Raw genomic sequence first — 25,593 nt, 5'->3', positions numbered from 1 at the left:
TTACTATCTAGAACATGAGGTTAATCATAAAAGTAAAGATTTCCCTGAATTACCTTATTTATTATTTATCTGTTTTAAACCTGCTCCTCCACCACTTTTATTCCTCTGCAAAAAGGTTCTCTGATACGTGTGACTTTTTAATGCTTTGCTTTTATGTCGCTACATTGTTTATCTGTGACTGAGTCATGAATAATAAATTTATCAGGATGCCATCCGATATGACTAAATCTTCAAAGAGCACATATATATTCTGATGCTGTAATACATGTTTGAGATCTAAACCCAGGAATTCAGTGGAAAACGTTAAAAGCTATTGCTCCAAGTTTCAAAAAATGTAAGATATACATTGTTTAGGATGAATCAAGGAAGAAATCTAGATTATAAGGCCCTAAGAATAATAGGTCTCCTAAAATACAGGTTAGGGTATTTCCTAGAATTATATGGCAATAGAATCAGTTACTTCAGTTTCTGATGTTTTAAACAGACTTTATGTTGGGCAAAATTTGGGCAGAAAAGTTGATGTTAATTTCAAACTGTACATTGTATAGATTTAAACTCATACTAGTTTTATTTGCTAAAACCTCAATACATTTTAGCCCATTTATACCGTTTTTGTTTTTGTTTTTTTTCTGGTACGCGGGCCTCTCACTGTTGTGGCCTCTCGCATTGCAGAGCACAGGCTCTGGACGCGCAGGCTCAGCGGCCATGGCTCACGGGCTCAGCTGCTCTGCCGCATGTGGGATCTTCCCGGACCGGGGCACGAACCCGTGTCCCCTGCATCAGCAGGCGGACTCTCAGCCACTGCGCCACCAGGGAAGCCCCTGTGTTATTTTTTTTGTAAGCAGTTTTTTAATCAAATGATGAAGGATGCTGAGTATTATATAAATAAGAGCAAATGTGTAAGTTTTATACACACAAATATTAATGACTACAAATTAAATATCACATAAAGACTGTAGGATTGATCAGTTAACCCAAGAGGACAGAGTAGAAAGACCTTGAGTCCACCTCCTCTCAGGGGCACACGAAAATTACAACAATTTACAGAACAACTATCAGAGAAATAGATTGAAACCTACCAGAAAAGACCTTATACAATAAAGCCATAAAGAAGGAACCATAACAAGATGGGTAGGAGGGGTGGAGTCATGGTATAGTCAAGACTCTTACCCCCAGGTGGGCGACCCACAAGTGGGAGAATAATTACAGCTACAGAGGTTCTCCCCAAGGAGCAAGGGGTCTGAGCCCTACATCGGGCTCCTCATTCCGGGGATCCTGTGCCCAGAAGATGAGCCCCCAAGCGTTTTGGCTTCAACGGTCAGTGGGGCTTACTTTCAGGAGACCAAAAGGACCAAGTGGGGAGATAGAGACTCCACTCTTAAGGGCACCCAGGGGAGAAGTAGTAATTTGAAAGGTGTCTGGGTCAGACCTACCTGCTGATCTTGGAGAGTTTTAGACTGTTTATATCTACTGATTATCAGTATTGGACATGACTGGTTTGTAATGGACTAATGGCTTTTTTATGTTCATACTAAATATCTGTTGCTGCTCATCAAATTTAAGACTGACTGTATCTGATTGGACTCATTACTTTATCAATATAATAAGATATCCCTAGGGTTGCTGGAAGAACTATGATAGTGCTGTGAGAAGTATTTTCCAGGGTACTCTGATGTCTTCAATAAAGTCCGCTCTGATGAGCTGGTATCTTTGGCAAGATTCCAATCTTATCTAAAGCAAAACATAATAAATCTGTCGTGTGTGTACACATGTGTTCTGGAAAGGAATAAATACTGTCTTTACATTAGAGAAACCTAGCAGATACCACCTTAATCAAGGAATCATAATTAACATCATCAGTGATAATTCATGTTAGTAGTACACGCCCCTCTCTCTAGGTATAGGGTGAGGAGGGCACTTGCACTGTACTTCCCTGAAACCCGTAATCTCAGTTTAATCTATGAAAAAAATCAGAGAAACCCAAATTGAAGATCATTCTACAAAATACCTGACCGCTATTTTCAAGGTCATGAAAGACAAGGAAAGACTGAGAAATGGTCACAGAGCAGAGGAGGTGAGAGAGACATGAAAACTAAATGCAGTGGGGTGAAATGTGAGTAAAGTCCAGAGTTTCATTAGTAGTTGTGCCCCAGTGTCAATCTTAGTTGTGACAAATGTGCCATGTTTATATAAGATGTTAACGTCACTGGGAACTGGGTGAAGTGTGTACTCCCTGAAGTATCTTCACGACTTTTTACTAAATCTCAAGTTATTTGAAAATAAAACATTTATCTGAAAAAGTATGTTCAGTGTTGCAAATATGCTCTAACAGTGGAATGGTGTCGTCTTTCTGTGCCATGACTTATAGTAATATAGACTAAAAAGCAAGTACTACAATCAATAACTTTTTCTGGACTCTCTCAATTTTAAAATGTTTCCTCAAAAAGTTTCAAACTGTAAGACTCTGCTGCATGTTTAGGCAACTATTGTACATGAAATCTATGCCTGCTTGAAAATCTTCACTAGAAATTTGATGGTGTTTAAGCTACATGACAGGCCAGATCCTCTCAACTTTCACAGCTTCCCTAGAGGTCAAAGTATGGCAGGACTCAGTCAAGGATATGATTTGATCAGGACTGGGTCTAGAAGGGGTAGCCCTGCTTATTCCTGCATTCCCTCCTGACCTGTCAAAGTCCTGTGGTCTCCATCCCTACCTCCATGTTCTCCCTGGCTCTTCTTATATTGATATCCTGTCATACCTGCCTTTTGCTTTTATCTTGTTTCCCTGGGCTTCAGTTATCATTCTGTGCCATTAACTCTATATCTTATATCTCTAATCCTGAACTCCAAAGCCCTGTTTCTAACCACTAACTGGAAGGCCAGAGGAACTTCATTTCAGTGTAAACCAAAATTCATCATCTTTCTCACAAAATCTCATTTTCTCTTTCTTTTCTGTCTCATTCAGTGGCACTACCATCCATCCACCTGGCAGAAACCTGAGAGTAGCCTTATATTTTACTACCCCTGTACCATCCGTCAGTGGCTGGTCACAGTTGCTTTAACTCTACAGGTATCTCCTGTGCCCACTTTGTTCTTTCCAATCTTACTGGTACTGTGTTAGTTCAGACCTTTATCATTTCTTACCCGGGTTATTTTACTAGCCTTCTCTTTGCCCCCTTCACTCCATTCCCTTACTAAAATTTATATCCTCTATCTTTTTTTTTTTTTCTTTGCGGTATGCGGGCCTCTTACTGTTGTGGCCTCTCCCGTTGCGGAGCACAGGCTCCGGACGCGCAGGCTCAGTGGCCATGGCTCACGGGCCCAGCCGCTCCGTGGCTTGTGGGATCTTCCTGGACTGGGGCACGAACCCGCATCCCCTGCATCGGCAGGCGGACTCTCAACCACTGCGCCACCAGGGAAGCCCTATATCCTCTATCTTAAATGGACATCTGCTTTAAGTCTTTTCTTTTCTCCCAGTTACTTATTCAGTAAATACTTGTTCAATGAATAAATTTATTTCCAATAACATCAAGGCATATTCCAAAGGATATACTGGCAAGCCTTAGCTGGCATGTATCCTCTGTGAAAGAATCTCCTTAGCATTTCCTACTAATTCTCCCACGACACGTGTGACATGTGTCCACATTCCTTACATTGCCTGCTGTCTGTACCAATTGTAGGAATGAATATGCTTATTATGAAAAGAATTAGTCTCCAACACATTGTAATCAGAGGTTAGGTGCTCAGATGCTTGGGTTATGCTGACATTCTTTCAGCTGCATGACTACAGAAAGCTCTTTAACTTCTTTAAGACTCATCTTTCTCATCTGAAAAGTCAGAAGAATAATCTACACGTACCAGCAAGTTATGAGGCAAAGCATTTACTACAGTGCCTGCCACATGTAAAGCCCTTCATAAAATTCCAATAGTAGCAGTGTGGTATTAACAGTCATATATTTTTGTGCACCGTAGCTCTTATGATCTCATAACATTTTACATAATTTCCTTTGCATAATATATTTATATATTTACAGAAAATAAATATAAATTTTATATAAATAAAATATAAAATACTGTATTTTATAGATATATTTTATAAAATATATTTATATATTCTATTTAATTTTATAAAATATATGTAATATAGTATATGATATTTATTTTATAAAGCATTTACCTTAATATACTTATTTTATAAAAATAAAATATAAATAAGATCTTTTATAAGATATATATAGTGATCTTTTGCTTTTATAATAAATTTCATGGACCAATATGATATTCAAATTAGATAATGTTTTTAGGAATCAGACTAATTAAAGTTTATAGCCCAGTTTCATGGACTCATCATTTCCTTGTTTTTTTAAGTGAAAATAATTTTTTTTAATTCAGGTATAATTGACGTACAACATTATATTACTTTCAGGTGTAGAGCATAATGATTCAATATTTGTATAAATTGTGAAATCATCACCACAATAAGTCTAGTTTACATTCTAGCATTGTTTCTTTTGGACGTATTCTAATTTTACAAGATTTCTTTTAATATCAGACACTTGAATTAAACAGAGGGCTCCTCCCATGTTGCAGTGTTTCCTAGGGGAGGTCTTCAATGTCCCCTTTTCCCAGGGAACCAGTGAGAATGGGATCTATATGTTTAGTGATGAGATCCCTCAGCAGGGTGAGTTGCACAGCCCCGCTGACCGCTGTGTGCCTCGTGCCTGGATGGAGAGAGAAGAGGAGAGGTGTGCTCCGGCTTCCCCCATGCTGCGGGGGACCTTGTGTGCCTTGTGCTCACTGAGGGATGTGTTACCCAAGGAAAGTCAAAACTTCACTTCAGTGTTCCAAAGGCAGACTTTCTCCCCTTAGGTACACTGGAAGCTACTGGGGATCATCTTCCGATCAGCTTAACAAACTTTTACGTAGTATGTGTCTGTTAAGACATTATGCTAGGATTTGGTGACCAAATGCATGGCCTCGAATAGACTCCAGTCTAATAGAGGAAACAGATAAATGAGTAACCAGAGAATAATTCAGACCATCATAGATGCTGTGACTTGCCTTTTCAGGATAGATTCAACTTCTTAAAAAACAGATTGTTTAGCGGCTTCCCTGGTGGCGCAGTGGTTGAGAGTCCACCTGCCGATGCAGGGGACACGGGTTCGTGCCCTGGTCCGGGAAGATCCCACATGCTGCAGAGTGGCTGGGCCCGTGAGCCATGGCCGCTGAGCCTGCATGTCCGGAGCCTGTGCTCTGCAACGGGAGAGGCCACAACAGTGAGAGGCCCGCATACCGCAAAAAAAAAAAAAAAAAAAAAAAACAGTCCAGTGCATATTCAGAAACCATAGTGTTAATAACCAAGTGTGAAATTTGCAATCAAAATGTCTCTATTCTCCCAGAAGTTGGAAAGGGGTTAATTAACATAAACTATTTATATTGCACCAGATTGCAAAATCTAAGAATTGCACTGCAGTAAGCCTAATAGCCACCTGTTATAAACGGGTCAATAAAAACTGAAGAGAGTTTTATACCACTAAACTTTCGGAAAATAATGCGCCCCAAGTACTACAAATAGCCAAATCCAATCCATCCAGACATGGAAGCCAAGAGTTTCATTTATCATTTTAGACAAGAATATGCAGCTAAGACTTATTTTATGGCTGAAGCAAAAGCAAGAAATATTGTTTGGAGAAAACAAATCATGATGATGCAAGATAGGGTAATAGCTATTAAAAAATGATCACAAGTACAGAAGTACTCATATTCTGGGAACAAAGCATCTCTTACCAAAAGTCAGTCAATTGGCAGAGGTTTTGAAAATTGTCTATTTTCAGCTTGCTCAGTGGTGGGAATGAAAGAGGATGAATGAGGGATGAAAGAGGATGTGGGTGTCAGGTTCTGGTACCTCATAACCCATTTTTCACAGAATGGGAGGAATGACTGCTTAGTGCTCTTCCAAATATTCAACTTTAGAAGGGCATCATGTATGTTACAGAAATTTTAGAGTGAAAAATATCTGGTGCTTTTTCAACAGGATGATCAGGAATGCAGATTTGAATTTTTTTCATTCATCTACCAAGCAATCATTTAGCTTCAAATGGACGACATTTACACAAACTGTAATATCCTTTCAAACTCTACTTCCAAATAGCTAGTGGTTTCTGAATATGGTATAGGTAATACTTTGAGTTTTAATTTTGCACTAAATACCAGCTGTGTTGACAATGCTGTGCTAGGTATTTTGGGATTTCTAAACCACAAATAATACATCCTTCCATTTCTCAAGACCCCTGATGGTATGAGAGGTTTGGAGACCATAATTACCTCCAGTAGATTTATAATATCCATGCTATTTATACAAACCATGATTTTATGTAACTTTTACTTACTCTTAAATATATTCCTGACTCTTCAAAGAATTCTTTTCAGCAGAGATAATAGAATAAAATCATGTTAAAAAAAACACAAGTATGTGTTTTATTCTATTCAATTCTCCTTGGCACCCACTTTCTGAAATAGAGAAATGTAAATACATGCAAATCTGCTCTTGTCACCACTTTGTGTATTTACATGGAAGGAAAAATAACACATTTCCATATATATATATTATATATATAATATATATATATATATATATATACACACATACATATATATATATATACATATATATATAATATATATATACCTCTCTGAACTCTCCAGAGAGGTACAGGGACATTATAAGCTCCTAACAGGCAGTGAGGGAGTGAGCTGCCTGAGCTTTTATGCTAAAACTTTTACTGGGGGATTATGGTTTCAGTCAGGAGTCTGAGTATAGATCCTTTTCATCACCTTCACAGTTTTCTGTCAAATGCAAACAAGCTTGTATACATTGCTCACTTTTCAGGTATAAATATGTCCCTTCCTCTGCTTTTTTACTTTTTAAGCTTTTCTCTCAATAACACGTTGAAAAACAGGTTTTGTGGTAAACACGTTTATGACGTTTCTTAATAACGTATTTGCAACTTGACAAAGTTGGATGAAAATGCTCTGTCCAAACAAGTTTGTTTGTTTGTTTGTTTTTCTTCGGAGGTGGAGGTAGGCATCTTTGGAAATACTTTACAAGGGAGGGTGGGGAAAGGGGATAGTTCAGACACTGAGGTTTGAAATCTTGTGATGTGTTCTGAGAACTAAAGTATTTCTAGAACATAAATGAGGTGGGAGTGGCAGGTGTAACTTAGGAGTCAGTATAGGAGGAGATTGGACTTTATTTATCTTGTAGGTTCTGGAAAGCCAGTACTGAAACAGAACACTGGCATGATCAGATTTGAGATGTAGAAAGCTTTCTCTCATAATCAGGTAGAAAACTACTTGGTTATAGAAGGCCAGGCAGGAGGCCAGTGGAGTTATCCAGGGGAGAAGGATGATGCCTGAATTAAGGCTGCAGCAGGGAGGATAGAGAACAAATTATTGGAGAAAAATCGGGAGCCTCATTATCTTGCCATTGCAAGAGGCATTATTTCTTTCTCACCCAAACAGGTTTGCATTAAACTGTGACTCATTGGGCCTTGTTGAAATTTAAATGGGATCCCTGTAGTATTGTTTCCACAGGCTGCCAAGATCCAGCCACATATATTCTGTGTTTGTCAGTACAGTATATTCTGATACCATAAAACCTGAGGTCTTTAATTTCTCTGGTGTTTCATTGTATTTCACATCAATCACTGGAATTATTTTATAGGCTTATTAAAACATATTTTGATATTGCTGGGTTGTTGTCCGTTTATTGTTTTTCCTCTATCTTGATCCCATGATTTCCTTCATGGCCTGCATTGGGTCTTCCATCTTTAAATGAGAGCATCAAACAATTGGACCAGAGAATTTCACCTTCTGTTTAAGCCTAACTTTTGTACAGTAAAGATCTTTGAAGGTTAAGGGAAGCTTAAGAATAATGTCTAAATTTTTTGAGACCCTAGAGTTTAATTTTGTTAAGTTGGCTATATTAATGTTACTTGTAATTCTCAAAGAGTAGGGTAAACGTGTGTCTTGGTTTACATGGGATAGCCCTGGTTTATGCATGTATTCTTGGTGTAATTATTTATAATGTCCCCCTTTTACTTTCAAGAGTGTCTCAGCTTGTACATTAAATTGTATGGTCACCCTATCAGGGAGAGCCACAAAGAAATTGTCCATTTATGCATCTCCAGAATTCAGTTTATGGAAAGTCAATGCAGTTAAAATATTCTGACAGCCACTGTCCCTGCTGTAGACTTCGTGCATGCTGTATCTAAGTCTTCTTGAGGACAAATGGAGAAAAACATGTCATTTGTTTATCAAAAGGTTTTTACTGCTATAATAGAAAAATGAAATTGCTTCTCCTTTTGGTGTTATATATCCTTCAGCCAGTTTTGTCATGATTCTATTAAGGCAAATAACGCAAAGCCAAGTTTTTCATTTATTCTCTAAACAAAACAGACACAGTTATTATTTAACCTGTTAGAGTGGAAACCAGAGAACCTCACATGGACTGTTAGAAGTGAAAGGGATCTTGAAAAATAGGTTAGGGAATTTAGTCCATCCCTTACCTTTATACATGAGCCACCTAAGTCACAAGGAAGTCATGTATGTGGCTCCATGGCTATTAAGGGAATATACCATACTATAGTCAGGTCTTTAATGTATTAACCCAGGGTTTCAGGGTTCTTTTTTTGCTACACATGATTGCAGATGAAGAGCCAAAAGCAATCTCTGTTCCAGCACTTCCCTTTGCTAACAAAAAGGGTCCATGTAAAATACCCTGACCTGAATGTAAGACATGTATAAAAATCAATTAGAAATTGATTTTTAACGTTTTTATATTACAGAATATGGCATCATAGGTATGTTCCTGTGTTATGTGTGCACAAATATATTATTTAAAACATTTTATCCGCAGAGCTAACAGGATTGTAACAACACTTTTTAGAGTTACAGACACTGCATCTTTGATGGATCACAACCGATAGAAAATGTGTTAGTCTCTGAGGGTAGCTTACATTCTTTAGAGAATGGTAGATGTGTTCTAAAATAAATAGACTTGCCCTAGAATATGTGTGCTCTGTCCCTCAGTGCCCTCTGAAACTCGTGGTCCATCCTTGTTCAAAATCCCCTGTATTCACACTGTCTTTACATCTAGTTCCAACAGAAACTGGGCTTTTTTCTGAGGACAGCAACTCTCTGCAGCCATGGTAGTGCTGTTGTTTTGTTCTGTCATTTCTCCTGCTGCTTTTTCTAGAATGGGCCCCAGAATTAGGGGTGGGTGTCTTCACTGCTCTTCGCCATTTCTAGACCTGTGTGGTCCAAAACTCTAGCCACTAGCCACCTGAGCCCTTGAAGTGTAGCTACCCTAAATTGAGATGTGCCATTACTGTAAAGTACACTGAGGATTTTGAAGACCAAGTGGGAAAAAATGCAAAATATCTCAATATTTTTCCAGCTTTAATGAGATAATTGATGTATAACACTGTGTAAGTTTAAGGTGTACAACGTGATGATTTAATACACATATATATTGCAGAATGATTACAGTAATAAAGTTAGCTAACAAGGCCATCACCTCACATGGTTACCTTTGTTTGTTGTTGTGGTGATGAGAACATTTAAGATCTACTCTTAGCAACTTTCAAATATACAGTACAGTATTGTTAAGTATAGTCACCATGCTGTCCTTTAGATCTTTGGAACTTAACTCATCTTTCAACTGGAAGTTTGTATCCTTTGACCAGTATCACCTTACTTTCCCCACCCCACAACTGCTGACAACTGACAATATCCTCTCTTTGTGTTCAGCTTTTTTAGATTTCACATGTAAGGGAGATCATACAGTGTTTGTCTTTCTCTGTCTGACTTATCTCACTTAGCATCTCACTTATCTCACTTAGCATCATCTCACAATCCTCCAGGTCCATCCATGTTGTCACAAATGGCAGGATTTCCTTCTTTCTTGTGTCTGAAGACTATTTCATTGCGTGTACATGTATTTATGTGTGTGAGTATGTTATATATATATGTATATACATGTATATGTATATATCTCACATATTTTTTAATCTTCTTTACCCATTCATCTGTTGACAGACACTTTGGTTGTCTGGTTGTTTCCATATCTTGGCTGTTGTGAATAATGCTGCAATGAACATGGGAGGATGTTCGTGAACATGGGAAGATGATCTTGACTTCTCGTGTGTGTGTGTGTGTGTGTGTGTGTGTGTGTGTATACACTGTTTCTTCTGGGTATATATATACCCAGAAGAAACAGAAGAGAGTTTGATTGCTGGGTCATATAGAAGTTGTATTTTAACATTTTGAGGGACTTCTATACTATTTTCATAGTGGCTGCACCAATTTCCATTCTCACCACAGTGTACAAGGGTTCCCTTTTCTCTATATCCTTATCAACACCTGTTATCTCTTGTCTTTTTAAAAAATTTTATTTTATTGAAGTGTAGTTGATTTACAATGCTGTGGTCATATCTACTGTACAACCAAGTGACTCAGTTATACATATATATATATATATACACATTCTTTTTTATATTTTTTCTGTTACAGTTTATCACAGGACATTGAATACAGTTCCCTGTGCTATACAGTAGGATCTTGTCTTTTTGATAACAGCCATTCTAACGAGCATGAGGTGGTTTCTCATTGTGGTTTTGATTTACATTTCTCTAATGGTTCGTGATGTTGAACATCTTTGCATATACCTAATGGCCATTTGTATATCTTCTCTGAAAAAATGTCTGTTCACATCCTCTGCCCATTTTTTAATTGGATTGTTTTTTTTGCTACTGTATGAGTTCCTTTTATATTTTGGATATTAACTTCTTATCAGAGAGATGGTTGCAGATATTTTCTCCCATTCCATAGGTTGCCTTTTCATTTTGTTAATTGTTTCTTTTGCTTTGCAGAAGGTTTTTAGATCTATGCAGTCCCACTCATTTATTTGTGCTTTTTTTTACTTGTGTTTTTGGTGTCCTATCTAAAAAATTGTTGCTAAGACCAATGTCAAGGACCTTTTTCCCTATTTTTTCCCTAAGAGTTTTATGGTTTAAGTCTTTAATCCATTCCAAATTAATTTTTGTGGGTGGTATGAGATAGGAGTTCAGATCTATTCTTCTGTATATAATTATCTAGTTTTCCCCACACCTCAGTATTTTTAATACAGGTTACATGTTAAAATGATATTTTAGATATAGTACATTAAACAATATACATTTTAAAAATTTTACCTCTTTACTTTTTTAAATGTAGCCACTAGAAAATTTTACATTGGATATGTGTTTCCTATTGTATTCCCATTGGACACTGCTGTTCTATTTGATTCTTTGTTTCTTCTTTTCCCCTAAAAACTCAAGCTCTGAATCTCATGTCATCAGAGTCTGTCATCCTCATTGCTCATTGCTGTAGTCTTCATTTGTTATAATCCTGGTCATTTTCCTGCTTGTCTTGATGAAGTTAACATCTAGGTCACCAATAATTTTTTTCAACAATACTGTTTTAATTCATGGTAAATTCCATACACACTTGAATGAACCTTCCAGTACACTGATCTCTTGTTTCCTTAAACTTATCCCCTCTAGTTATATTGTTTGCCTCTTTACCTCAGTTAATTGTATGAATATACCTAGACCTTGTCTCTACCAAGATTTGTAAACCCTCCATAATCTCTGTTTTATCCATTTGACTCACCCGCTTGCCCCTGACTTCAGCAATTCTTCGACTCCACCAGTACTCTGATCCATTGACCGTGCTCTTTTACTATCCTTCAACCCTTGTTTTATTTCTCCATTTATTCAACAAATATTTGAGGTACCAACAAGTACATAATAATGTGCCATGCTGCATTCTAAACACTAGAGACAGAAGAATCTCTGCCATCATTTAATTTTAGTCTAATTAGAGTGACACATAATACGACAAGCTAAAGAAATAAACGATTTAGCATGGGGTTAGATAACAAGAGGTACTAAGGAGAAAATTTAAATCAGGGAATGGGGATATGATCTGTTGGCGTGGAAGAGGGGAAAGTTTTTTTTTTTTTGAGGTACGCGGGCCTCTCACTGTTGTGGCCTCTCCCATTGCGGAGCACAGGCTCCGGACGCGCAGGCTCAGCGGCCATGGCTCACGGGCCCAGCCGCTCCGCGGCATGTGGGATCTTCCCCGACTGGGGCACGAACCCGTGTCCCCTGCATTGGTAGGCGGGCTCTCAACCACTGTGCCACCAGGGAAACCCGAGGGGAAAGTTTTTGATAGATGGTCAATGAAATAAGTAAAGAAGCTAGCCATGTGAATATCTGAGGATAATGTATTCTAGGAAGAAAGAACAGCAAACGCAAAGTCCTTGAAGTAGGAAGGACTCTTGTGTCTTCAAGAGATAGAAAGGACTCTTGTGTCTACAAGAGATAGAAAAGAGGAAAGAATTACTATTGGAGCCGAGAGGAGGAAGAGAACGGAAATAGGTGAGACCAGAGAGACACCTGGATATCCAATATTGCAGGCTTTGATGTCTTATTAAGAAAAATCATTAGAAAACCATTGGAGGATTTTGAACAGAAGAGTGTCATAATCTGATTTACATTTTAACAGGATTGTTTTTGATACTGTATTGAGACTAGACTGTGGAGAAATAAGGGCAGAAGCAGAGATCTGTTGGAGGCTATTGCAGTGTTTCCCATGAGACAGAACGTTGGCTCACATCCTCTGATGGATTTTGGTGGCCATGGTTGTGATGAGGTTGTAGGTAGTGAGGAGGGGAGAAATTTTGGATACATACTGAACTTAGAACCAGTGGAATTTCCTGAGAGAATAAATAAGGGGCGTGAGAGAGGAGTCAAGAACGACTCTGGGAGTTTTGGCTTGAGCACCCGACGTGAGGAAGACAGTGGGAGATCGTGATTGAGGGAAAGATCATGGAACCTTGGAGATCTCTATTGGATTCCAAATGCAGATGTCAAGTAAGCAACTGAATATATGCGTCTGGAATTGAGGAGAGAGGTCTGGACTGAAGATACACACAGTTAGGAAGTGCTGACATTGATGGTATTTAAAGCTACAAGGCTGCCTGAGAACACCAAGGGAGGGAATGTAATGACAGAATAGAATTAAGGACCTTGCTCTGGACCACTCCAAAGATGTTAAGTTCGTTCCTGAGAAGACACAACCAGTGAGATCAAGGCAGTATGGTTTGCTGGAAGCCCATCTTTCTGGAAGAGACTTCATTCAGGAGGAGGTAAGAATAAACTTGTCAGATGCTGCTGATGGATCGAATAATGTCAGAGCTGAGAACTGACCATTGGGTTTTGCAGTAGGATGTCACTGGTGATAGTTTTTGATGAAGTGATGGGGCTGGCAAAGTTGTCTCTCGTATGTATTACTGTGCTGACCTCTTAACGATCTCCTGGTTTTCTTCTTTGCCTCCACACAGTTTGTTCTCCAGGCACCCAGCGTGGTGACTTTTAAAAGTATATACATTGTGTCACCCCCCTGCTCAAAATGGCTTTCCACTTAATGCTAATAAAAGTCAGGACTTTACAATGGCTTACCAAGGCTCTATACAGATCTAGCATTTAGATTTTAATGATTCCTCCTACTAATTTCTCATTCATTTCTCACGGCTAGCCTCTTGACATTCTTTGAAAATGCCTGGGGCCCTGTCACTGCTTCAGGGCCTTACTGCAGTCTGTTTTCTGATGGGCCTGGCTCCAGGTGTCTGTACCTGACTGGACCCCTCATCTCCTTCAGGTCTTTGCTGCTCCTCTCTTGCCTTTCTGATGGAGCCTGCCCTGGCTACCTTGTTTGAAGTGGAAGCTCTTCCCAGCCTAGCATTTTTCATCTCTCTTTTCCTGCTCTCATTCCCCTGTAGGACTCGCCATCTTTTCACATCCCAACTAACATACTTATTTTCTATTTTTATTAACTGCATATTGTCCTCCATCTGTTTTTAAAATTAATTTATTTTTAATTTTTATTTTATATTGGAGTATAGTTGATCAACAATGTTGTGTTAGTTTCACGTGTACAGCAAAGTGATTCAGTTATACGTATGTTGTCCTCCGTTTGAATGTCAATTCCATGAAGGCAGGAGTTTTTGTCTTGTTTACTGATCTATCCTAAGTGTTCAGAATAGTAGCTAACACATGGTAAATGATGGATAAATACTACCCGGGGTAACACATGTGAAATAAGTTATTCTTTTCAAAAGCTACTAACTGTTAGAATCCTTGCCAAGTAGGGAAGTACTGTTTTGTAGGATTTAGATGACGTTACCTCAGCCTAATAATCAGCTTCTTGCCTCTCTGGTTATTTATTCAATTTTCCCTGATTTTCTATGCTTCGGGGAAGCTCAGTAAATGCTTGCTGTCTGCTCTGTCGCACACGCTGCGGCTGGCATCTGTGATTCATAGGCCTCCTCTAGATGGAGAGATATACAAGTACATCAGCAGTCGTAACAAAGTGTAACCTGGTGTAACTTGGTGAATAATTGGTGGGTTTTGTTGATCAGCCTGGTGCAGACACATGTAGATGCGGAGTTGGCACCAAGGAGAGGTGTATGGAATTAAAGGGCTGTAATGCTCACAGATCCGAGAGAGGAAGGCATGCAGTGGGCCATGCAGGGGCCTCATGGGAGGAGGGCACAGGGTGTGAGCTTAACCAGGCAGGCGGGGAGCCAGCAGAGAGAGAACGAGGACCAATGAGCAAGTGCCTTTTGGGGGGTCTGGGTGGGGACACAAGCAAAAGCTTGAGAGGCTGTCACTGGTGTGTTTGAATGTCACTAGGTCAGTCAGAGGAGGGCACAAAGGGGAACTTGTGACAGAGACTATACTATCACCCTGGTGCACCTGGTCCTCTGTGCCAGGTGCTTACAGCCTGTTTGTGGGGATGCTGAGGCATCCAGAAAATATCATGTTTTAAAAATTTACAATACACTGGGTAATGTAAGAAGTAAATGCACAGGGCTTTGGATCCAGATAGAAACGGTATCCTGGCAGTCTGTAAATAGCCTGCTTTCGATTGAACACTCTTTCCCAGGGGCATTGCTGTCCTAAAGGCATAAATCTAGGCTTGTAAAGCCTATGTAAATATACAGGGTTGGTGTCTGTCTTCTTTCTTCTATCTCTGTGAATATCAGATGTCCTACTTCTTTTTTCTTTTTTTTTTTGCGGTACGCGGGCCTCTCACTGTTGTGGCCTCTCCCGTTGCGCAGCACAGGCTCCGGACACGCAGGCTCAGCGGCCATGGCTCATGGGCCCATCCGCTCTGCGGCATGTGGGATCTTCCCAGACCGGGGCACGAACCCATGTCCCCTGCATCGGCAGGCGGACTCTCAACCACTGCGCCACCAGGGAAGCCCCAGATGTCCTACTTCTAACCAGAGCTAAAGAACTACAGAAACAGCCCTGGGCTGGCTCCAGCCCCCGCTGCAGCTTGCATTGATCCTCTAATGTTTTTAATCAGTCTGGATATAAACACTTCCTGTAGGGAAAATGAGTAGTGATGAGAAGTAATCTCGCTGCTTCTTTATTCTGAAAAATTCAATGACTGGTTTACAGATATTGCTGATTCATCATGATATCCTGGCGTGGAAGATGTGGATTAAGTTTCGGCCTTAAAGGTTATGGGATCCCTCAAGGCTTGGAGTATAGTAATGAAAAATTGAGAACCTAAAAAAAGGATTCCAGAATCTGCATAGTGAATCAACTATTTTATCATCAGGCCTTGGTTCTGATATGAATTTAGGATTATGTAGATAGGACTATGCCATGTGCTTTTTACCAGAGCCTTAGAACTTTCTCTACTTTATATTTCATATATAACTTCTTTTAGCATCTTCTCTTCAATTTAAAGCAAATTGTCTTTAGTTCTTCTGAGGTCCTATATAATTTCTGGGCCTTTTCCCCTCCAGTCTGGAGTGGCTTTACTAATAAGGTTGCCTAAACACGACCAGGAGCAATTACCGGACTTGATAACCCCAAACGAAGGTTTGTAAGTTTCTTCTGAAGACTAAGATGTCCCAGTCTTCACCTGTGTATTAGGAGTGATACATTCTTCCTAGAGTGCATGGCCTTTCTCTGCCTCAAATCTAATTCTCGGAGTTCTAGAAAGATCGCCAAAGAAAATATTAGATCCTCTAGATGTGTGGTATACTTGTCTTAAAATATTCTAGCTTTGACCTGAAGCATCTTATTCAAAATAAAAATTCCTATTCTCCCTATACTCTGAAAAGGTCAAAAATAGGAAACTCATTCCAAATTTCTTAATTTTTCTGTGTAGTTTACTTTTTTATGTTTTTATGGAATCCCATTCTGATTTATATATTCCTGTAGTATGGCAATTAACCTCTTTCTTCCTTAGGCTGACTAGTTCTTTCTTGCAGTGTCTTCAGTTTTCATTCATCAAACATTTGAGGTCTTGTACATGTTAGGCACTATGCAGAGGACCAGGGCCACAACCTGTGGGCCAGAGAAGCACAGCCTTTGGCTTTATGGAGCTTAGGCCACTTACTGTTCCTCTAGAGACTGAACAGGTTATACCGGTGCTTGGGTGATATGTTACTCTTCTAAAATCATGCCTTCTTCAGACTAAATGTTATCTGAGCTTTTAAAATGTACTGTTTTAAAACTAAAAGCCAAATACTTCCTATCTAAATAATTTCTATTTTATTCCAGGTAGAGTGATTATAACTGTCACTTTTTATTGTATGTAAGGTTTTCTTATAATAATTTAATTAAGCTCTTCTGCCTTTCCTTTTTCATGATCAGTATACCAGCTTTGACTCTGCTGATGCATCACGAGATCAGGCTGACCAGCAGAAGGAAAGAGACCAGGCAGTGCCTCTTTTTCATTCTCCTTAAGACCTTCAGCCAACTGCCTTATGCAGGAGGAGACTGTTACTCTGCCCCCTTCCACTGCCCTGCAGCCATTCTTTAACCATTGTCTTATATGTCAGGAAAGCATCACAGTAATTTTATATACAAATATCATGGAAATGTATTTTCAACAACAGGGGAACGTTTAAATAAACTATACTGTAGTCATAGGAAATGCTTTGCTTAAAGTGTTAAAAGAAAGAACATACCAAACGACATGTAACAATAATAAAAATAGTAATATAAATGTAATATACTGAAAATAATACAATAGATGAGTAGCCCACACTTTTTAAACAATCACTGTGTTGTGAACATGTTTTAAATGCTTTGCACTTATTGACCCATTTAGTTACCTCATTTAATCCCCCCAACAACCCTCTCAATTGGTCATTATTATCCAGTTTTTACATGTAAACATAAAAATGAGGTACAGAGAGTTTAGGCAACTTCCTAGGTTTGGTGAAAAGCCAGTACAGGTCCTTAAGATACCTGGGTTCTGGGGGGGGCTCACTCACTGTTGGGTGATCAAAGTGCCCACAGGGATGCCGTGAGGAGTGGATGGGAGAGGCACCAATTGTGAAATCAGGAAGATTTCCACATGGAAGGGACATGGAACAGAGTTTTAAAGGAAGAGTTGGCTAGTTTTCCAGGTGAATAGGCAGATGGGAAAACCTATTGAAACCCAACTGCCACTCACCAATCTTGTGACTTAATTCCTTCATCTGAGCAACACAAATGACGTCTGCCATTTCTTCATGGCTTATCTAAATAGGGTACTGAAAGCTCTATGGAAGTGTTTGATGTTACTTAATTATTTTATTTTATTATTATTTTTTAAATCCTTAAATACATGACTGCTGGTTTTCCTTTGCTTTCTTAGGTAGATATGATTGTGACCTTGGGAGGACTTGCTGGGCGTTTTGACCAGATCATGGCGTCAGTGAGCACTTTGTTCGAAGCACCTCAGATCACTCCTTTGCCAATTATAATAATCCAAGAGGAATCGCTCATCTACCTGCTCCAACCGGTAAGTGAGGATTATATACAATGTCAGCGCTTTGCTTCCACAAAACCTGTAACTGTTTCGTACACAAGGAGAAAACATCTACCCTGTTTATGTATTTGAACTGTGAGTGACGTTGATGTGTTTGATTACTTGTGGCTGAATGGGAAACAGGTGGAGGAGGAGCCTCATTGTACTCAGAAAGACAAAACCAAAAAAAAAAAAAGTTTTTAAATTAAATTGACTAAGAATTAAATTTAGCATTTTTGCATTTTGAGCAGCTGAATGTGAGTGCCACTTGAGAAAAATCTCAGCAGAGAAAGCACAAAGCTTGGCAAACATTTCAAATGGAATTCTTGTATATTTTCAGTGTTGTCATTATAATTGGAAACTATTTGATTTTGTTAAGCACTTAAAGTCTTGAGCTTTTACTGTTCATAAATTGCTTGCTTGTTAATTTCACCTCATGATGATGTCATTCATTTCCAATGATAAACATCAAGGAAATTTTCTATCAGTGTAGTGCTTAGAACAGAATTCTTATTACATAAATATGTTTTATGAGCTTGATGAGTGTATTTCAGTTTGAAAAATGATTGTTTGGCAACTTTTTTTTTTTTTTTTTGCGGTACGCGGGCCTCTCACTGTTGTGGCCTCTCCCGTTGCAGAGCACAGGCTCCGGACGTGCAGGCTCAGCGGCCATGGCTCACGGGCCCAGCCGCTCTGCGGCATGTGGGATCTTCCCGGACCGGGGCACGAACCCGTGTCCCCTGCATCGGCAGGTGGACTCTCAACCACTGTGCCACCAGGGAAGCCCATGTTTGGCAACATTTTTTAAAGACAGTGGACAGTTGTTTGGTTTTTTTTTACCTGTCACTGTAATGTGCTACTTATAGCTTTGCTTTCAGTCCATCTGCTATTCATCATCTGTAGCTTGTCATTACCTAAAAACTGTTGTTTTGTTAATATGGCATGCATGCTTACCACCGTTCAGCCAGTTGTGCATTTTTTCTGGCTCTTTGCATTGCCTGGCTTTGCTTTCTGGAATACTTGCTGTGAGATGCGAAAAGGAAGCTGAAGAATTCGGTTTTCAAACTCCATAGTGTCCATTTATTTGGTCAACAAAGAGTTACAGAGTGCCTGCTACCTACGTGTTGCACTGCTGGGCAATTGAGGATTAAACAGAAACAGTAACATATGTTCTTTACTCTCTAGTATATGTCTAGTGAAGAAGACATTTATAAAACAGACATAAAGCAAGCTCAAAAGGTTAGTACATAAAGATGATGAAAGATTATATAATCTGGTCATGGGTGTGTAAGGAAATGCTTCACAGAGGCACTCACATTTTATTTACTTAATTAATACAACAAATTTTTTCTTTTTTTTTTTGGCTGCTGTGAGGCTTGTGGGATCCTAGTTCCCTGAGCAGGGATTGAACCCCGGCCGTCGGCAGTGAAAGCCTGGAGTCCTAACTACTGGACCACCAGGGAATTCCCAACAGATATTTCTTGAGTACCTGCTATATGTCAGGTACTTTTCTGGGGATACAGCAGCAAGCAACAACGACAACAAAAAAAATCCCTTCCTCTCGTGGAACATAGATTGTGTTGAGCTTACATTTTAGCAGAATCTCAAAGGATGAGTGCATGTCTGCTATTGAAGATGATGGGAAAGTCATTCCAGTTAGAAGGAGCCACTAAAGAAAGATAGAGCTGAAGGGCATGTTGTGGCATCTACAGGTAATTCTGAGCAGCCATATGGAAAATATTGAAAGATCAGACTCAGAAGACTTTGGATCCTGCCTCTGAAGAGCTCTGAACTCTACGTACTACAGTATGAACTTGTTTGCCATAAGCTATGGGAAGTCATTAGAAGATTTCAGTTAGCAGTCTGACATGCACAGATACGCTTCTTAGATTTCTAATTAGATGTTTTTTAAATACCTGTACTTTCCCAACAGGTTCTGAAGCATGACACTCTCTACAGTTGTGAAGCATTGTGCTTTATCATTTTATAATGATTTTATGATGCTGCAAATGCTAAAATAGTCAACTGTAACTTGTCTCTATGTAAATACTCTGGCTAAGAGATAACTAGACAGAGTACAATGATTTTTGCAAAGTAAAATTGGAAGATTAACTGATAGCAAAAACCACATCTAAAAATGACTTCTGCTCTTAAGATCTTTTCATTATCTGTGGTATTCTATATCTTCATTGTATAATTGTAGACTTCCTAAGATGTATTCAGCTTGGGATTTCTTGGAATTCCTCCATCGATAGATTGCTGTCTGTCCTCAGTTTGGAAAACTCTGAACCATTATGTTTTCAAATATTGTCTCATCCCCCATTTTCTTTCTCCCTTCTTCTGCAACTCCAATTAAGCATATATGTGATCCTCTAATTGTATCATATATAATCTCAGAACTTGTCTCTTGTATTTTCTGTCTTAATCTCTCTGGGCTGCATTCTGAAGTTCCTCATCACCTCTGCAATCCACTTCACACTTCTGCTTTAGCTGTTCTATTTTGCTACTAAACTCATCCTTTCAGTAGCAAAGGCTATATTCCTGCCATGATTCATCTCTCTTACAAGCTTTCCCTTTACTCACATTTTAAAAACTCGTAAAACATAATTGTCCTACTTCCTTTATAGTCTAGAAAAATTCTGATATCTGCAGTCTTTATAAGTCATCTATCTTTTATGTTCTCTTTTGCTTTTCTATTTTGTAACCTTGATTCATTCCGTATTTTGTGATTTTTAGCCATGACCTCATATTTCTGGGAACTTTACCTGTGGGAATTACTTATAGAAGGAGTTAAAAGTGAGTCCAAGGAGAATTTAGAGTGGACTTCCAACCCAGTTATTTATAGGCACTAATAACTTAGGACCTTTTGTTTGAGACTTTTTGGACCATCTCAGTGGTATGTATTTTGAAGCTAATTCTGTTGGGAGTTTGACTTCCAGTTACAGATACCCAAGGAAGACTTGTTCCTCTTCTTCTTTTTTTTTTTTTTTTTTTTTTGCGGTATGCGGGCCTCTCACTGTTGTGGCCTCCCCCGTTGCGGAGCACAGGCTCCGGATGCGCAGGCCCAGCGGCCATGGCTCACGGGCCCAGCCGCTCCGCGGCATATGGGATCCTCCCAGACCGGGGCACGAACCCGTATCCCCTGCATCGGCAGGCGGACTCTCAACCACTGCGCCACCAGGGAGGCCCTGTTCCTCTTCTTAACCAGGGTTTGGCTGGACAGTTTTCCTAGCATTCACGTGGGAGTATCCTTTGTATTCGTCTTTTCTCTGAGAATCTCCACTGAAGTGGTGCCGTCTCCTTTTACACTCCTACGTTGCTCAGGCTTGCTCTCTTAATGACCTTCCATACTTGGAGGCCTAAGCAACTGAAACTCAAGTTCATCTGATTTGGTAAAAATCAAATGCCTGTAAGGTGAAAGGTAGATTGGTGTTCTTTTCCAATCAAAACTTAGTTTTTGGCTTTTGAATATTCTTTGAAAAAAAAAAAGATGTTTGATGCATTTTGAAAGATTCCCTTTAATTTTTTTCTAGCTTTTTTAATTGTTGTCAGTTGGCCAGGGTACTAATCTACCCTCTGTATGTTGCAGTGATAATTAACCCCCACATCTCAGAGGCTTAACTGAGATTAAGCTTCATTTTTTTTCTCATTCATGGAAAATCTGGTGTGGTTTGGGCAGTATCCTCCATTTTATATCCAAGCCAATTGGGAACATGTTGAGTCAGCAGGGGAAAAAAGGTTACTGTAAAAAGTGGCACTGCATGTTTTTAAAGGCCAGGCCTGGCTGTGGCTTGTGTCACCTTTGGTGGGAACACAGTTACACTGCCCCAGCTCAGTATGAGGTGGTCCAAGAGAGGAAGGCTGTGGGCCGGGAAGATGACTGAGCAAAGACCATTGTCTCTGTCAAAGGCAGAAATTATGTTCTGTAACATCATCATCTTTTTTTTTTTCATTTATGATACGTCAGACTTTAATCGTTGAAGGAGAATCCCCAGTTCCCCAAACATAGTAATCATGGTAAGTGTGCTTGCATACGCCATGTCCTCTAGAATCTCTCTCTGGTCATTTTGATTTTATCTTATTGAAACAACTAGAAAATTACCTTACCCTATCAAGTAAGTATTACATAGTGTGAGGCAGAAAGTTCACGCAAGACCATACCCTCTCCATTGCGTGAGAGGCGTAAGAATGTTTAGCACAGACTTTCCTCTGGGGGCTCAGTAGGGTTGGCTCTGCTCGTCTTTCCCAGGGGTCACATCCCAGGTCTCTGCTTCTCAGTCACTTTTAGTGAGAGAGTAGTTAGCAACCAGGGCAACTGCAAAAGCCAAAATGAGTATGTTTGAGGGTTTAAGATACGAATCAGTCTTATACACTCTACCATGTTTTTAAGCAGTTCTAATTGTACACTTATGAAATGTGATCAATTAAAAGCTGATTACTGCACAGAAGCAGCCTATATCCTAGAAATGGAACATGCAGCGTTGGAGCTGAAATGACTCTGTAAGATGTATTTTCATTTATCTCTGTGTTATATGTGGCATATGTATAAAGTACGCATCTGTATTGGGCAGTGTGCATATTCAGGACGGATGTCTGCAGGATACTGTTCCTTGTTAAAAGGGCTTATTGTAGTCATACTCAGGATGGACATACCATAAACGTAAATTGAAACCATTTTCAAGTATTTTGGTGCTAGACTAAGGAAATCAATCTGGTTTGCTTCAGTGACAGATAAAGAATGCTCTCAAAATGTTTTAAATGTACTTCTTAATTGAAAGTCATCAAATAGCTCTTCTTGAGAAAGGAGATAATTTGGGGACTTGTACACGAAGCATATCATTTGAGCTTCATAACAGTCCTGGGAGGCAAGCAGGACAGATCATAAGAATCAGACAGCAGTGTTTTGACTCAGCAGTTTTTCCACTGCACTACATTTCCTTCTTCATGGGATTAATGGGCTGAGATGGAAATGACAAACTCTTAAAACAAGTCACAGTCCACAGGCTGGTCATTATCCATGGTGTATGCATATGTATATCTATACACACACACACACACACACACACACACACACACACACACACACACACACACACATAAATTCTCTACAATATTCTTTTCAAATAAGATTGATCTTCGATGCACCTTAAGGGTATATCCTACCTTGTGGCTTTACCCTGAAATTAAACAAAAATAACACTCTGCATTTTCCGCAACTATAAAAAAATCTACCTACAACAAGAATCTTTGTTATTTAAACAGATTAAAATGAGATTGCCATCAAACTTTGCTAAAATATATCAAAAGTGGCAGAATTCAATATAAATGTTAATTATTATGAGTATTATTTTTGAGGACAGTGTCTTCTCGAATTGGTTCTATAATTCTAGGTTGTGTGAAATTGAAGATAATAGCAGGAGGTGTGAGATGTCTTATGGGACCTGTGTGTTTGGCTGATAAATGTTTTAGGGCTTGTATTTGCTCTATGACGGTTAAGTAGCTGGGATAGCCCTGGACCATGGAACTAAAATACGCTTCTCTTGATTTTTCTAAAAAAAAGCCTCTCAACCCTCAACTCATCTTAATGTTTCTGTAATGTTCTGTGTTTCTTTCTCTACATACGAGACTCTCGTGAGACCGTGTTGTGTAAATAAGCCACCATCCTTCATTCATTAAGGGTACGTTAGTCATTTGGGACAGGCCTGTATGTCGAGAGCCATTCAGTTAAAGTTGTGTAGATCATTGCAGCCTAAAATCTTTCACCTAATTCTCTCTTCAGTCCACTTCCTATGACTCATTTTTGTTAATTACAAATAGCTGATTCAGTTTGTTATACAGCAGAAACTAACACAACACTGTAAAGCAATTATACTCCAATAAAGATGTTTAAAAAAAAAAGGCAATAGTGTACTTCCAGGTCTATATAAATTTGGAAGACTGGAAGTTTTTAGCTGGTTGACTTTTTAGAAGATAATGTCTTTTCGATCGTATTTTGGCATATTTCACTTGCTGCGGGTCTGATGTCATTAGGAGTGAAAACCTCAGTAGATAGCGTTTACTTTGAAGGGATGTTCAAACTGCCATTTTAAAATAACAAATTAAAAATAGAATGCCTAATAGCCCCTCCCCGAAGAGTCATCATCCCTCTTTTACCCCCCCAAAATGTGTTCTTAATAAGACATCATGTCCTTTTATGAGCAGGAGATTTTATGAAAATGGTGAGAGACATTTTAGCCATGAAACCCCACTGATGTCAATGACGGGTTAGGCGGTGTTCCCCATGAAGACAGCCAGGTGCTCAGAGCGTGTTTGTCACACTAACTATGCAGGGTGTGAATGGCTCCAGATTTCACATACATGCTTTCTCATTTTCTGGTCCTGTGCTTCTCAGGAGTCCAGAAACATTAGCTTCTGTACACTGAGCATAAATTATCTTTTATCTTCAAGTTTTATGGCAGTTGGTAATACAAGTTAATAGGATTTATGACCAAAAAATGAGCTGTCCGTGAGTTAATAAGGCATGCCTTTTGCGTTATCCCAAACCTTGTTCAGTGATTCCTGTTCAGGATTCCAGTGTCTGATGTATAAGAGAATGGTGTTACAGAGCGACACTGTCGGTTTCTATCTCATTTGAACGAACTTCTACATACATTGTAAATATTTCTTCCTCATGATCTTAGCCATGTTTCCTACTGCTTGTTTTTTCCTCTCACTAGATCAATTATTTACTGTATAAAGTCCTGACATTTTCTCCATTATACATTTGAAATGCTGGTAATGAATATGATAGAAAGATGTTAATAGTCTGATAGAAAGAAGCTGAATATTCATGATGTAAATTTGGCGTGCATGGTGGTTTCTGCAGAGAACCAGGGGTTTGGATCTGTCTGTCCACACGTCCAGCACCATCTCATCAGTGATAGCACCAGAGAAGTGATTCTCAGAGTGACTTAGAGTGAGGGGACTCTGTAGGCAACACTGATAATCTTCTCACTATTTATTATCCAATTATAATTCCTTTCTTTGGATTATTATTTCATTCTCCCCCTGTATCTTCTCAATTTTTGTTGTTGCTTGGCATCTTAGAATCTTTTTTATAAATTACACAGTAGCATACAACCATTCAGTATTGGTGTAAATAGTATAAAGTCTGAGAGATCATTTTATAGATGAGCAATTGCAGACACTTAAAGGTAAAGTGATTTTCCCAAGGTTATGCGTAGCATTTCCTTGAAAGAAAATTTATGCTGAAAATGAAGTAGATTTCGTGCAGCGACGCCTAAAAGGGGACCGCTAGGCATTTCGTGTCTGTAAATGGCCTGCCACTCAGAGCCTTCTCAATCTCTCTTTCCTCTTCCGCAGGGCAAATTGCTATCCCTCCTTCCTTCCTCTGTCCTACACCCACCGAAGAAGCTTCCTTCTCTGGGAAAGTTGGGCCACCCAAGGTCTAACCTAAACGCTCTTCAAAGTGGCTCCTTGCTTTGCTTACTCTTTTTCTTCGGCTTGTCTGCTCTGTATGCCAGGGCAGCAGATTCTTCTCGACGAGGACTGCACACAGACACACATCGGCCCTAAGTACCCTCTTCCTTCCCTTGCTTCAGACCTTGCCCAGCTTTCTAGGAAAATGTTTCTATTGCCCCTTCTCTCCTCTTCTGTCCCCTTCCGGGT

At 39.3% G+C, this 25,593-nt stretch overlaps 1 protein-coding gene across 2 annotated transcripts in view; it reads left to right on the top strand.

Annotated features, from left to right (window-relative positions):
• The window catches only part of TPK1 (thiamin pyrophosphokinase 1), a 336,199-nt gene that overhangs the window by 176,875 nt on the left and 133,731 nt on the right, over positions 1–25,593 (top strand). For both annotated transcript variants that reach the window (XM_082631771.1, XM_082631772.1), the window contains exon 7: positions 17,773–17,919. In XM_082631771.1, the coding sequence (XP_082487897.1) occupies positions 17,773–17,919 (147 nt within the window). The remainder of the gene's footprint in view (positions 1–17,772; positions 17,920–25,593) is intronic.

The sequence above is a fragment of the Mesoplodon mirus genome (assembly GCF_964341445.2).
Source record: "Mesoplodon mirus genome assembly, chromosome: 9".
Taxonomy (NCBI): domain Eukaryota; kingdom Metazoa; phylum Chordata; class Mammalia; order Artiodactyla; family Ziphiidae; genus Mesoplodon; species Mesoplodon mirus.
Note: the sequence above shows the minus strand (reverse complement) of the source record. Positions and strands in the feature narration are given on the sequence as shown.